Source organism: Scleropages formosus, chromosome 8, assembly GCF_900964775.1.
Source record: "Scleropages formosus chromosome 8, fSclFor1.1, whole genome shotgun sequence".
In the NCBI taxonomy this organism is placed as follows: Eukaryota; Metazoa; Chordata; class Actinopteri; order Osteoglossiformes; family Osteoglossidae; genus Scleropages; species Scleropages formosus.
Window position 1 is genome coordinate 8168522 of NC_041813.1, and position 15154 is coordinate 8183675.

Sequence of the window (15154 nt, forward strand, 5' to 3'; positions counted from 1 at the left end):
AGATACAGTATCCGCCTTTGCTGTCGACATTTGCCCGCTCCAGTTGAGAAATACAAAAATTAGCAGTTACATTAAACCTTGCTGACACGTATACGATCACATTGTAGTTACTCATTTTGCTTAAAATTCCTTGGATACTTTTTACAGTGTAAAGTGTCGGCCCAACCGCGTTTCCCTCGCTGCAGGTTTTGGCCGTTTATTTATTTATTTTTTTTTTGTTTTGATCTAAGCGACACTAAACGGTCAATTTCGCAATTTAAAATGCGCAGAGAGCAACAAAGTCGGGGCTTGTTTAGTGTCAATATAGAATAACACTCTCAGCCATTCATTCTCTGTAAAAATTGAGCCGTTTCTAGCATGCTAGTGTCGCACTAAAATAGTAGCCAAACCAAAGAAGATAAAGATTTTTCCATCATTTTCACGTAAGGCTGTGTTTCTTAGCAGTACATCACTGAACGCACTATTTCTATTCATGCTGAAAGAAGTTTCAGCCCGTTCCTCGACCTGTGATTGTCTAAAACTGACCCACGCTTGCGGTCTCCTTACATACATCGCAACTTTTACCGCTAAATTTAAAGTACGTTTCATCGAGGAGAAACCGGATGTTTAGAGCGCAGGAAGATCCACCCCTTTGCTGGGCTATGATTGGTTCAGTTGTAGAAACTGACCAATGGGAGCGATGTCTGCCTGTTGATGCAGTTTTTACCGCTAAAGTTAAACGCGGTTAGCGTCGGTAGATGAGCTAGGTGTTGCTGATAGGAAAAAGGTAGGACAATTATGGCCTGTTTTGTATATAGATTCGTCTTTTATACATTGTATCAGTGCTTTTTTGTGGAAAGGTTGTGTGAATCATCGAAAGTCGCGTTGTCGTTTCATTCGATTTGCTTTTATCAGTGGTTTTTTTCCCCACTTAGTGCTGCGCAAGGCAAGCCTATCTATGCTCTGTGTGTGTGGTCGCGATTCACGTGCTTCCCGATTTTACCGTTAATTCTGGAACTTTCGTCCGTGTTACACGACGTCTTCCAGCTTCGCGCTGCGAACCGCCCGGTTGTAACACAAGTGTGTTGTTTTGTGACGTGAAACCTCGAATTGCAGTCAGCGGAAATGTTTTAAATAATTATGTGTGCACCAAATTAAAAAAAAATGTCCCTCACTTAAATAAAATGAAACAATAGCGGGCTCCTTTTCTTTCGAGAAACTCGCATTAAGTGGTGACGAGGAAACAAAGCGCGAATCTGGCTCCGTTTTCAAACCTTTTAGTTTTTCTACACATGATGACCTGTCGATTTCTTAATATAATACGAGTCGCTCTTACACTAGTCGCTCTATAAATAGTGTTGGTACCTTGAAGTAGATTTATATAAAACTAAAACTGCTGTGTAGTTCTTGGCAAATCATGACATGTCTTCAGTCCATCTCCTGTTCACAGCTACTTTTATTTTATTAATATTATAATGCCCCCCCACCCCTGAGTGTGTCGTTTCACTTCCAAACTCAATATTTAGTTCAAATTCAATATTTCAGCAACTCTATAAATTGATAAGTCGTGACAAGTCACTTCTCAATTTATAGAGTTGCTTAAATATTGAGTTTCTTTACATTGCTGAGTTCAGTCTCGGTGGATAAGTTCTAAATTGTTGCGTAGATCAATTTGCATTTGGTGTTTTTTGTTTGCGTTTGTTTTTGTTTTGTTTTGTTTTGGCTCGAAGGCCTTCTCGTGCCACAATGGGGATTTCGGGCCTCCTCCAGTTCCTCAGGGAGGCGTCGGAGCCCATCAGCGTGAAGAAGTACAAAGGACAGACCGTGGCTGTTGATACCTACTGCTGGATTCACAAAGGCGCTTTCTCGTGCGCGGAGAAGCTGGCCAAGGGTGAACCCACCGACCAGTACGTTTCCGCAATTTGAAAAGCGATTCCGCCCATCTTGAAAACCCACATTCTGATGTCATCCCCTCGACGAAATCGGCTTTTGCCAAAAAGTGTACCCTTTACCGTTTCGGCTGACACAAACACAAATGTTTACCCTTTGCCGAGAAGTTTACCCTTACACTTTTTCCTTTTTTGTCGCCTTCAGATACGTGACGTACTGCATGAAATTTGTCGACATGCTGCTGACCTTTGGTGTCAAGCCGGTGCTGGTGTTTGATGGGCGCAATTTGCCCTCGAAGGAGGAGGTGGAGAAGGCACGGAAGGAGTAAGTGCTTCACGGATACGGTCTGGCCCGTTGAGAAAACCCGGCGACGTGTTTGAGGGCTGGCGAAGTAATTCGAAAACTTGTTTTGTATCCGTTCGACCAGACGCCGTCAGGTTAACTTGCAGAGGGGAAAACAGCTTCTGCGGGAGGGCAAGCTCTCGCAGGCACGAGATTGCTTCGCCCGATGCGTCAACGTCACCCCTGCCATGGCCCATGAGGTCATCAAGGCAAGTGCACCAAAACATTAATCATAACTATTCAGGAAGAAGGCTTTTGGGAGTATGGAATCGGTATGTTGCAAGTTGAAGAAGTTATCCTAAACCTCTGTTGTGTGATCAAAGATCCCTAACATTTAATCTAAACTAACGATGACCATTCAAGTTTGATATTTACGCTAGTCATGCATCTGCAGCCAGGAGTACGTGTGCGGGACTTCTTGTGCCCATTTTGCAACTCTGTCTTTCCAGACAAGATGAGGGGCTTGATTTTTTTTTTTTCCAACCGTTCACAGCTGGTACAGTACACGGTGAAACGAAACAACAATCCTCCAGGTCCACGGTGCTACATAAAACAACAGAGTTACCTACACAGACTACATAAAGTGCACGTGTGCAAACAGCGCTAGACGTGTCAACAATTTCTAAAACGGGACAATAGGCACAATATGAACAGTTCAGCACCAACCAGTGCGCAAGTTCCAGTTCAGTCCAGTTCTTTATTCACCTCTTGAAGTGTTTTTGTTGATCTTCAAATTTAATGAGGATATTCCTTTAACATGGTGTTCAACACACTGAGAAGGGGACAGTCTTTACGGTATCAATAACATATTCCTCAAGAGGTCAGCATATATTCAGTATGTTTTCTGGCTGTTGGTGTGTCCCAGGATGACCCCCTATTTCCTTACTCGGACAGGCTGCCAGGGCCCGGGGCGTGGACTGCCTGGTGGCCCCATACGAGGCGGATGCTCAGTTGGCTTTCCTTAACAAGGCAGGGATCGCACAAGCCATCATCACAGAGGACTCCGATCTGCTGGCATTTGGCTGTAAAAAGGTGCAAGGCGCCTCTTGTTTTTTCCTTTTATTTAATAGGAACCTGGCATGTTCACTTGGTGGGTGTCTGAACAGCAGTCATTGGTTTTCCTCTAGCAATAAATGTTAAAACTACTGTTGCTTTATCATCTGTCTAAAATAATTTGGTTGTTGTACTGGGGATGTGGATAGTGACTCCCAGCACGTGTTACCTTGCTCAAGGGTATTGCAGCCAGATGCGGGAATCAAACCTGCGACTTCTGGGGCCAAGGCCAGAAGCTCTAACCACTACGCTACCAGCCGTCCCAGTATTACAATACTCCAAGTAAAGAATTATAGCAACGCTGCATATGTGTGTGATATTGCAGGTGATCCTTAAGATGGACAAGTTGGGGAATGGGCTGGAGATCGACCAGAAGCACCTGGGTCGCTGCCGCTCGTTGGGAGATGCGTTCACAGAGGACAAGTTCCGCTACATGTGCATCCTGTCGGGCTGCGACTACTTGGCCTCCCTTTATGGGATTGGTCTTGGCAAAGCCTGCAAGCTATTAAAGATGGCTAACAACCCTGACATCCTGAAGGTGTGCATTTGTGTTACACTGCTTACTTAAACAAGCTACATTAATTTTTTTGCATGCTATCGGTCAACAGGACCACTACTATGCTTGTGTGTGGAATCTCCTGACATGAATTCAGCAATTTGTACACACTGAGTGGTAGGTGCTGTGTTTCTCTTCTTCAAGCAGCTTTTACACCTTCTACACCGCTTTTGTCCTTAAACTAGTAACAGAAAATGTACAGTAATGACTGATCTACATTGAATGTAGTTGTGTTCCATTTCCTGAAGCTGTACTGTCCTGTGTCAACAGGTGATCAGGAAAATGGGACAGTACCTGAAAATGAACGTCACTGTGCCTGATGAGTATCTTGAAGGCTTTGTCAGGGCCAATAACACCTTCCTCTACCAGCTGGTCTTCAATCCCCTTAGCAGGAAGGTGGAGCCTCTCAACCCATACCCAGACCACATTGATCCAGCGACCCTCAGCTATGCAGGGCAGTATCCTTTCCCCTTTACATGTAACTGACATTGTCCTGTGTGGTTTACTGGAAGCGTGTAAAATCTGGAGTTGGAAATGTCCTTAATCCCACATCACTAGCAATACTGGAGATAAGACAGGCTTCCAGATGGCCCTTGGAAACCTGGACATCCACACCATGAAGATCATTGATGACTTTAACCCAGACACAGCAAAGGTACAGCCCATGGCAGTAGGCCTGTTATGGTGGTAATTTAACCTAGCAAACACATTGGTACAGCTAATAATTGTTTTGGGTCTGCTGTGTCATATCTTTAGTGTACTTTTCTCTGATTACATTTATTAGTTTAGCAGACTATTTTCTCCAACGTACATTTCAGAGAAAAATACAGTGAGTGCATAACACCAACAGAAGGAGAGATTTGGATGCAGACATGTGATTATTAAACATTTACATGTTTATCATGCACTTAAGATGTCAGTGGAGAGGTGAGTTTTGTAACCCTTCTTAAATGTAGATCCTGAAGATATGCTACCAAATTTGTCTGTCTGTGGCTGGAATGAGTGTTTTACTATTATGTTGTCATTGAGTAAATTCTTAGCTGCTGCACATCGGTATTTCCTGAAGAAAACATTTAAATGATAGCTGTCTAACATGATTATAATGCTTGCATTATTTTGCTGAAAGTTGTGCCACTGAGCTCCTTATGTGTTTAAATCTGTATTCAATGCTAAAAGTGCTGCGATGTCTTGCTTTTGCGAGCATTTTAGAAATGTGTTTTATCTCTGTTTCTCAACTTGGACAGATTAATAATGGCTCAGCTGACTTCTCCTTATTCTATGTCTCACAGTTGCCACAGTCCCGCACCCAAAGCTGGAATGACAGCAGAGAAAGGGGCTCCTCCATGAGCACCAGCATCTGGAGCAGGGGCTATACCCCTGGAGGAGCCTTGCCCTCCCAGCAAACCATTTCCAGTTCACCAAACAAATCTTCCACTAGAGTAAAGGAGAAGTCAATCATTGCAAAGGCACAGAGGCTACTCCAGCGAGATGTGCAGGTCAAGAGGGCCAGGCAAGGTACGAGCGCCATCTCTCGATGCGTGTGAAAGGTCCAGTAAGACAAATGAATACACCTGAGCAGTTGCATAATTCTTGTGTACAGACCGAGTCATTTGGAAGAAGTCCTGTGTCATTTACCTTTACGTAGCATGTAGCGGGAAGTCGTAATCTGTATCTGTTAGGCCTGCAGCGTTATCTGTGTTCAGATAGGAATGAAGGAGAAAAAAATGTGAGATACAAATGCGTGTGTGTCTTACATCCTTTACCTGAAGTATGAGAGCTTCCATCTGCACAAATTTTCACCCAGATGTATGTTCATTTGAATTTTTTCAGTCACTCACTCTTATTAATAGCTTGCCTTCGTTAGTTTCGTGGCAGTCTTGATCACTGGGCTCAAGGCTCGGGGGGTACACCCTGTCTGGGATGTCAGTCCATCGCAGGGTAGCCACACACGTGCACATACTCACTGACACGCTTCATGTGCAATTTAGTTACCAATCAAACTCAAACATGTGTCTTTGGACACTGGGGGAAACCGGAATACTCAGACAAAACCCACGCAGACACTTGTAGAACATGGAAACTTCATACAAACTGAGCTGGATTCAAAAGCATGTCTGAACAGCCTAGGCTTTTTTTCTTTCTTTCTCTCTCTCATTCTAACATTTAAAAAGGACAAGTTCTCACATGGAAATTCAGGTAAATAAGCTTACTTTTTTTTTAATCTTTCTGATCTTTTCTGATCCAATTTTTCTTGCGGTGGAGCAGAGTCAGGCGTGTCGGATGAGGACATGCTACAGCAATATTCCTTCCCCAGCCCAAAGAAACAAAGATGTGTGGGCAGCCAGTCCCAGCCCCAACCTGCTGCCCAGTCCAGGCCACGCAACCGCTTTGCGACCCTCCTGCAGAAGAGGAATCAAGATGACGGCTCTGGTGATGAGCAGGGAACTCGTAGCCGGTACTTACATCTCCCAGTTTGCCACTAGTCCTTACCTTCAGTCACCCATTAATTTCTATCTCTTCCGAAGGAACATTTTTGTATCTCATTTATATTTACACAATTGTCTGGAATAATGACTCGTGAGATACTAGTGATTCCACTACTCCTGGCTAGCATACGAGACAGTCAAACTCAAGACTTTCCATGAAGCAGTTATGAATACCCATGGTTTAGCCAGCTGGACCAAAGGTATACTTTGTTGCATTCCTGGCTGAAAATGTATATGTATTCTCTGTAAAGGGATCTGTATTCATTGTTGGAACAAATTCTTTTCCAGCTTCTTCTGCAGCAGCAGCTCTAATGAGCTAAAGGCTCCAGAGAAGGAGCAATCCAAGGGGGAGGACTTAGGAGATCATGGGCCACCAGTTGAGGGGCGTCAGAGTGAAGCAGAAGTGCAGAAGTACAGCCTGCCTGACTCACCAGAACCCAGGCCAGCTTGTCGTAGGACAGGCGTCTTCCACTGGTCTGACACCTGCCCAGAGAAACCTGGAACACCATCTTCAACCTTCAGCCTCTCACAGCTGCAGCAGTTTCAGCACAAGAAGGAGAACACGGTTTGGGACATCCCCTCTTCCCATCCGTCCTCTCCTCCCACCTCATCCACATGCCAGAAAGGACAGGATGAGGAGTCGCCCAGTAGCTCGCCACCCTCTGAAGACAGTGGCTATTTCTCCCAGCCAAGCCAGTCAAGCTCCGGAAAAGAGCACAGCCCCAGTCAGGTACTTGGCGAGAACGACTGGACAAACCTCTCTGTTGGCCTCGTGCTGACCTATGTCAGGGTAACCAGGTTTTGATCAATTCATTCCAGGGTCTCGATACAAGTCGGGGTTCAAACATCAGTGACACAGAGGAGAGGAAGTTGACAGCCATTGGAGCAAAGGTTCATCTTGTGTGCACATTTCTCACTGTTCAGCTTCAGCACAATACGCAAGCTTTGTTGGTTTGCGTTGCATCGAACCGTAGACACTCCTTGCGGTGGACCTCTAATGTAGACGACAGCGCTTTTCTGACATCTGTCATGAGTCACTGCGGTTCTCTGTCCACTTGCAGGTGTCAGGGCTGCCAAGGGTACGGTCGGCTGACTTGGGAAAGGGGGCTAAAATTCGACCCTCTGCACCTGCCAGAGCCAGTGGCCTCCGCAAGAAGCCCATCACCAAGACAAGAAGCCCCAGCAATGAGAATCAACCAGGTCTCCAGGCTACTATCAGTGGTCTGTGGAGGAACTTTGGCTTCAGGAGGTATGTGTTTATGCAGCCTTTCAGGAAAAGCCTCTTCTCATTGTAGAGATTTAATGTCATTGAGATATGGAAAATTCACCATGAGCACATGCTAATGCCAGACACAGGGAAACATGTCAGTACCCTTGGTAACCAGTAGAGAGCGTCCTAAAATACATTGTTCACGCAATCGGCTCTTTTGGAATGAATTTGCTCAAGATTTAAATGTTTGGCAGGTTGAGAAAGAGAAATTGTTTAAATGAGTACACACATGTATAGATGTTGGTGCAGTTAAGTTTTTAAACGTGATGCTGTCTTCCGGTATGTGTTACAGAGACAATCCCAAAGTGACCAGATGTAACACAGTTGAGCCCATGTCTCCAGTAAGAGACAACATCCTGGCGATGACTTCAGAAATGAACAAAGATGTGTATTTAATCTCTGAGGAGAAATCTGTTTCAAAAAACATTTGCTTTTAATAGCTTTTACTGAAATTTTTTGCGCACACATTCCAGGAGAACCCCAGCATTATGCACATACTGTGTATGTGTGATTCGGCTTTATTGACTTGGTGAAATGATCAGATTTGTTATGAATAAACACTTTTTTGCTAGACCTTAGTATGCAAATTAATTCTCTGTGGATGCTTGTAAGGGGTGTTTGTACTGGAGGAGCTATCATATCATAATACCATCATAGCATAATATCATAACCATAAGGGTTCAACGACAAGATACTGCAGTATTTGAGAACACAACCGACTTTTTCCTCTCGCAGCTGTAGAAACCTGATTGTTCAGTTGTTCGGGGTTGTATCGAGGCACTAAAAGAATGAAAAATGGGTGTGGTGAGACAGACGATCACATTTGGGAATTGAGAGCACTGGCTGGCTGGGAAAAGGAACGTTTTATTTACAGGAGACACAGGTCTATCAAACAATTCGGACCTTGTGCTTTGTTTCTGAACACAACAAAAAAATTCAGAAAGAAAGAAAATGTAAATACACAAAGAGCAAACGGGTGGGTCCAAAAACTGTCCGGTGCATTTCCCCTGACACATTTTCTCCTTGCTGCCCATTCTTTTGGGAGTCAACTGGGTCATCTGTTACTGTCACGAAGGTAAGTAACAATCAGAAGATCGTAGTTTATCAGACTTTTACGTAAGGATTCTATTTGAGCTTGTACTGTTTTACGGAAGGCGCTGTCAAAAACAAGTCAAGGGGGAGGAACATTTTTCTTGTACATATTCTACATATTCCCCCCTGTAAAGCTGCAATACTGCTTCAGATGTTTATCTGAAGAATTTAATACACATAGTCTGTGTTCGGGGGGGGGGAAAAAGCCACAGATGTTTGGAATTTTTTGAGTCTCAGTTTACTGCTTTGGTCATACACTAGTGATCTCACCTCCAGAAAAATTTGAACGCTGCACCAAAGGAAGTCGATCATTTCGTTAGACAAAGTTTGGGCCGAGTCTCATGCTGGGCAGGTATTGCGGTTTTTGCTGGCATTGTGCGGTTGTCCAAGTGCAGCGCACAGAATGAAGCCTGTTTGTCAAGAATCCTTTTATGAAATGCAGGCAAATGTGCTCATGTCCGCCACGTTAACGCACGAATGCCGTGATTCTTTTGTTACCCGCTTATTAAAAGTAATTCATGTACCAACAGTAATACACACACACACCCATACCTGCAAGACCGATTAGGTGCGTTACTTTTTGAACAGATTTAATACATAGCGCAGCCTGTACATTTGTGCACCAACTTTGTGCATTCAATAGGACCTAATTGTGTTCACAGAGTCCCATTCATAATTTAGTTGTCATGCAGCAAGATCAAACTCGTTGGGTTTTTCTTTTCCAACGGGACTGTAAGTAATTACTTCTCACATTTGATAATGCAGTAGATGTATCCACAGCGCGGTGAACAGTACACCAGCCCTGTACGTACGCTCACTCTTCAGCTGCTCCACGAAGATTTCTACAGCAGTCACCACAGAATGCTGCCAGGTGGCATTCTCTAGGGATAAGTGGTCACGTTGAAAGCCTGAAAATACTCCACCCAAAGAAGGCCCATGGGTGGAAAAGCATGTAGGCGCAACACGACAGGTAAGGTAGTGGCTAATGACCCCAGGTGGCAACAATAGGCTGCCAGCTCATGTCCCATGAGGGCCCTGCTCTTGTGCCGCCACAGGCAGGTTCTCAGCCAGAAATCATTCTGCAGAACATCCTGCTGAAATAATGGGTTTTGTTCGAAAGGGAACGGAACCGTAAACTAAGGACTCCGACACAACTGCTGCAACAGCATCGCTCATAATAATGTCTCGTCGTACTCGTGGTTCCCAATGCAACCAAAAGGGCTTCGGAAATTAATACTTTGGCTTTCTGCTCCTCCAAATTTCTGTTCGAGGATAGGGAAAGTGTATCTTCTATATGAACTTTTTCATTTCTCCAAAAAGAATCTGTTCAATAAGTGATACACTTTGTATCAAAAACATTGCTCATTCACTCTTGCTAATCACTTATCCTGGTCAGGGTCACAGTAGAGGTTATCCTGGAATCACTGGGCATGAGGCTGGGGGGGTTATATCCTCAATGGGGATATACAATTCAGGGGATTGCGCGCGCACACACTACGAGCAATTCACCTGAACTGTCTCTTTGGACGGTGGGTGGAAACCAGAGCACCCGGAGGAAAACCATACAGACAAGGGGAGAACATGCAAACTCCAAACAGACTCAGCCAGATTACGTTCGAACATCCCAGGCGCTGTGCCCCTATGCTGCCCAGAAACATCGCTCAGCTGAGGACAGTTAAAGTTAATATCTTTGTATCCTAAACATTTTACCATCGATGACAATGATTAGTGACCGATTACTGACTATTAGTGCTAGGTGAAGATTTTCATCAATAGATCATTATTAGTCGTTCTTCGCTTGCGCTGGGTATATGTTGACAAAGAGCCAAATGAGCATCTCAGTTAAATGAATCACTTGGCTGATGCATTAATAAGCTCCGCTTTCAAACACCCTTCAAAGGAATGAAGGGAGTTTTGCGACGTAAAGATTATATGCGTAGTTTGTTCTTAAAACAGCTCCTTAGATACCTTTGTCTGAATACATAAATTCTTCGTAAACTTCCTAACGTACAACTATTTACGAACCTACGAGACCGAACTTTTAAAGTCGGTAAGACCCAGTCTTCGTGTTTTCTGACGAGTCAACTGTAGAATCAGTCGTTTTACTTTTCCTGCTTTTAAAACCATAAGAATGCCTTATTTTGTACTTCCTTAGTATAAAGTGAAAATTACCACTAGTGGAGAAATGAACCAGATCTGTACAGTTCTCTATATTTTATCTTTTAGATTTTGTTCTGTTTTGTGTGGCAGGTGCTGCAGATTCTGTATTGTTATTGTTACTGTATGCAAACCATATGGCACCTGACATCGGTATTATCTGTGTGGTTTAAGTGGTTTGCTGAAAAGGGGGAAATGACCGTGACTTTGGACAAATCGTAACCTCGCATCCACCAAGTGTAGGAACTTTTGAAGTTCAGCCAGAACTATAAAAGTTCACGTGGATGTGAAATGCTTTGTGTGCGGAATATTTTTTAGATGAGTGTTTCAGCAGAGTGACATGAATGGCTTTAATTAACATTGGCATCAGAAACACATTTGGAGCAGCATGCAGAGAAAAATAAAATTTGACAGCACTATTAATGATTAGGGGGGTGTGGTGGTGCAGCGGGTTTGGCCTGGTCCTCTCCAGCGGGTCTGGGGTTCGAGTCCCGCTTGGGGTGCCTTGCGATGGACTGGCGTCCCGTCCTGGGTGTGTCCTCTCCCCCTCCAGCCTTGCACCCTGTGTTGCCGGGTTAAGCTCCAACGTGCCGTCACCTCCACTTGGGACAAGTGGCTTCAGCCAATGTGTGTGTGTGTATCATCTGGCATTGAAATTCATAGATGAACATCTTGCTCACTTTGAGTTAAACAGGAGTGCTGCGCTCTGGTGAGCCCGTACATTTTTACCGCATTGACCAACGGGCCATAGACTGCTCAGAGACCGTAGCTGATGCGACGGCATTCTATTCGACCACCACACCTTTAAGCGCAAGTTTTCCGGTGGACTTAAAAGAACCTCTTTCTACAATCATTGTCACTTTATTTTGATATTCAAAATAAATCTTATAAGGCATTAAACATTTAGCTGCTGCTTTTCTCCAAAGCAACTAATTTACTTACACATGGATGATTTTTACTGGAGTAATTTAGGGTAAGAACCTCACTCAAGGGTACTGCAGCTGGGATTCAAACCTATGACCTTTGGATTGAAAAGCAGGTGCTTTAACTGCTGTACTACAAGCCACTTTTAGACTTTTATAATTTACATATTACTAGTTTATATAGTTCACTAGTCCCATATGATATTACTTGAGAGTAACCCTAACCCCCATGTCTCTTAGTTTTACCACTACATTGTTATTCACTCGGAAGCAGTCTTTCTCCTCTGACATAATAGGTGTGTAATTACCAATTACATATGTTGATATAGAGGCAATCATGCGTGTAGTAGAAAAACAGAAGTAGTGCAGTTATAAAAATAAACAAACCTCAAGTTGCATTGGTTAAAAGGTCCAAGATCAAAAGCACAAAGGTTCTCGGTTCTGGCTCCAGTGTGGTGGAATGTCCTCCCCCCTCTCCCTCGGAACTGCTGAATGTCTCTCGACATTTCAGAAGGGTCTTAAAACCTACTTCTTCCACGATCTCTCAAGTGCATGTTAATGCGTAATTGTTTATGCTCAATAACCTTTTGATCGTAACAGCTGAATAATGGATAAACCTTTAAGCGGCTACTCGTGTGATGCGGAATGTAACAAGGTAGCTGCTTAGACTCACGCATCTCCAGTGTAACGCACTCGTATTTTTCTGTGAGATGTGCGCTGCTTCGGAGAAAAGCGTCTGATAAATGAATAAAAAAAGTCATGTAAATGTAAACCAAGTAGACTAGTAAAATCAGGTGTGCAAATAACAATCATTCATTCATTTCATAAGTTTATTATGATATTTTATGCAAGAATAATGATCATCCTTATAGGGTTCGCATACTTTTAAGCAACACTATATTATGACCGCCCCATGTTGACTTTGCTGACAACAAATCTTAATCAAAACTGAATTATATCTGCTCTATAAAAGGCCTGGTACAAGAGGGCTTTTGCATTTTTGTTTGTTTTTCACTTTACATAGCTAATATGATGAACAAGAACTTGGCATAGAAAGTCATTTGAAACATATTTGGACATAGACGATATTTCTTAGACTACGGTCGCTTATCCCTGTCCTTATGGAATTTCATATTCATTTTGACTTCAGTCAGTTCACGCCCACGTAACGTTTCCTACGACGGATCTGCAAGGTCTACACATCCGTTCTCAATCACTCTTCCTCAGCTGTCCGAGATCTGCACGAATAGATTGCCGGGAGACATTTCTGGGAGGTATGCTGGCCAGGATGCCCATGTTAAGTGACAGCATACTTTGAGAGGATGAAGAATCAGATTCTAAGATTTAGTGGCGGGTGAAGTATTTGTGGAATGTTGAGTGCAGCGTGATGTATGACATAAAGCTTTATTGTCACATTCATTCCATCTATATATGGGCAGCTTTCTTGGCAGCGTTAAACCGTGTGATGTTCAGGCCAAAACGTTTTAATTACCATTCACTTGTCCCTTCTATGGATCATCAAGCTATTTTGTCCAGTCTATTGACCACAGAGTGTACAGTGGTATCAACTAAGACCACTTAATGAAAAATTATGTTGCTGATCTTCTCCGCTGGGTGGTGAGTTTAATCGGTGGCAGAACCGATGTCTCAGACACTCCATTCCCGAAGAGAGGCTGAAGGAGGCGTGTTGGAGCTTGATGAAGAGACTGGGACACTGAAGTGAAACATGAATCGAGCGCACATACTTTTTGTACTTTTGACTCCAGAATCCTCCCTTGGGCAAATCTTTCTGCACACTGCCATCGACATGTATCAACACATTTATGTTCCTCCCGGCCCGTAGCCTGTTCTACGTCTCAAAAGAGCACATGTGGCACAATCCTCTGCTGTGGGGGTCTTTGTTTCTAAAGGTAAACCAGTTTCATGCCATAGTTTGCTTGGAAGCAAACATTAAATACCATCTAATTGCAAAGGTATGACTACACACATCTATAACTGCACAACCTTCTGAACCAAAAACATCTCCCAAAACCCCAAACCTTAAACACTTCTTGACATCGCTCTCCCACCACGTCTTACCTATGCCCTAGAGAAACATATTTTAAAAAAATCCATTGTGTAAAATAGAAAAAAAAATCACTGTTATTCAGTTCAGAAAATTATAATATACTGTATAATATGTTCTCCATTTTTGTGACAATTAATGCTACCAACCTGGGAAAGTGATTAAGAGTCTTGTTTGCTGCACCTTTGATTAACAGCTGCAGACTTAAACACTGAAACAGTAGAAACCAGGAAAACATTTAAAAAAAAAATCTCTGGTCAATGCGTCATCAGAGGAATATTTAAGATTTTCTCCCCACTTCACTTTTGTAACAATTCACAACGAGTTTGCAGTACCCAACAAATGAATTACGTTTTTCCCTCCAAAAATCTGAAATCCTGAATGGTGGCAAAGGCAACCCCACAATTTCTCTATGTCCAAAAAACCCAGAAGGCAGCTTTGGAGCTTTAATGACCTCCTCAAGTTTTTCTCTTAATATTAGCGTATTTCTGGGACACAAGGGTGGAGCAGGTAAAGCCAGCGCTTCACACCTTCTGAGCTGGTTAGTGGGCGAGTCCAGCTCAGGGTGTGTGGATCGTGTGTTTCGTCCCGTGTTTACAGCCCGTCACACACACGCATGGAAGAAGGTGCTATAGCAAACCAATCCATGGGAACTATGTGAGTGGTTGCTAGGGGTTGGACTTGATGACCCTTCCTTCCTTCCTTCCTTCCTTCCTTCCTTCCATTTGTGAGTCACAACTAGGAATTCTGCATCCACTGAAACAGTAAAATGAGTTACAACTAAAAAATTCACTTTCCTGACACTTTTCTCCAAAGTAACTTACAGTATTAAGGTTGCAATTATTTACCCATTTATACCACTGGGTAATTATTTTTACTGCGGCAATAGAGGGTAAGTGGAGGGTTGGACCAGGTCCTGCTGTCCCATGGGTCTGGGGTTCGAGTCCCACTTGGGGTGTCTTGTGACAGACTGGTGTCCCATCCTGGGTGTGTCTCCTCCCCCTCCAGGCTTTTACCCTGTTTTGCTGGGTTAGGCTCTAGCTCCCCACAACCCCACTTGGGACAAGCAGTTTCAGATGATGTGTGTGTAGAAGGTAAGTATGTTGCTCAAGGTAAGGATCAAACCTACAATCTTTAGAACAAAAGGTAGCAGCACTAACCACTATGCTACCAATTGAGTAGAGTCTTAGTTGCCCCTCTCCTGGTAAAGACCTAGACTCATCACAACCATTCATTCTAGTACTGATACTCCTGTGCATGATAATGCTACTGAAGCAGTAGCTCATGTTTGTATAAATGAAAATAATTTAAGGTGTAAGCATTGGAATAAATGCCGGTTCT

General features: G+C 43.5%; 1 protein-coding gene across 1 annotated transcript; it reads left to right on the forward strand.

The window, feature by feature from the left end:
- Window positions 1-706: 706 nt before the first annotated feature.
- Window positions 707-8071, forward strand: exo1 (exonuclease 1). The gene is made up of 14 exons (XM_018766197.1): window positions 707-766; window positions 1710-1886; window positions 2074-2193; window positions 2297-2420; window positions 3106-3243; window positions 3590-3802; window positions 4091-4278; window positions 4379-4475; window positions 5110-5335; window positions 6086-6275; window positions 6595-7036; window positions 7126-7197; window positions 7368-7555; window positions 7869-8071. Exons 2-14 carry the CDS (start codon window positions 1726-1728, stop codon window positions 8011-8013), a joined length of 2304 nt encoding a protein of 767 aa, XP_018621713.1. The 5' UTR covers window positions 707-766; window positions 1710-1725; the 3' UTR covers window positions 8014-8071.
- Window positions 8072-15154: the final 7083 nt, after the last annotated feature.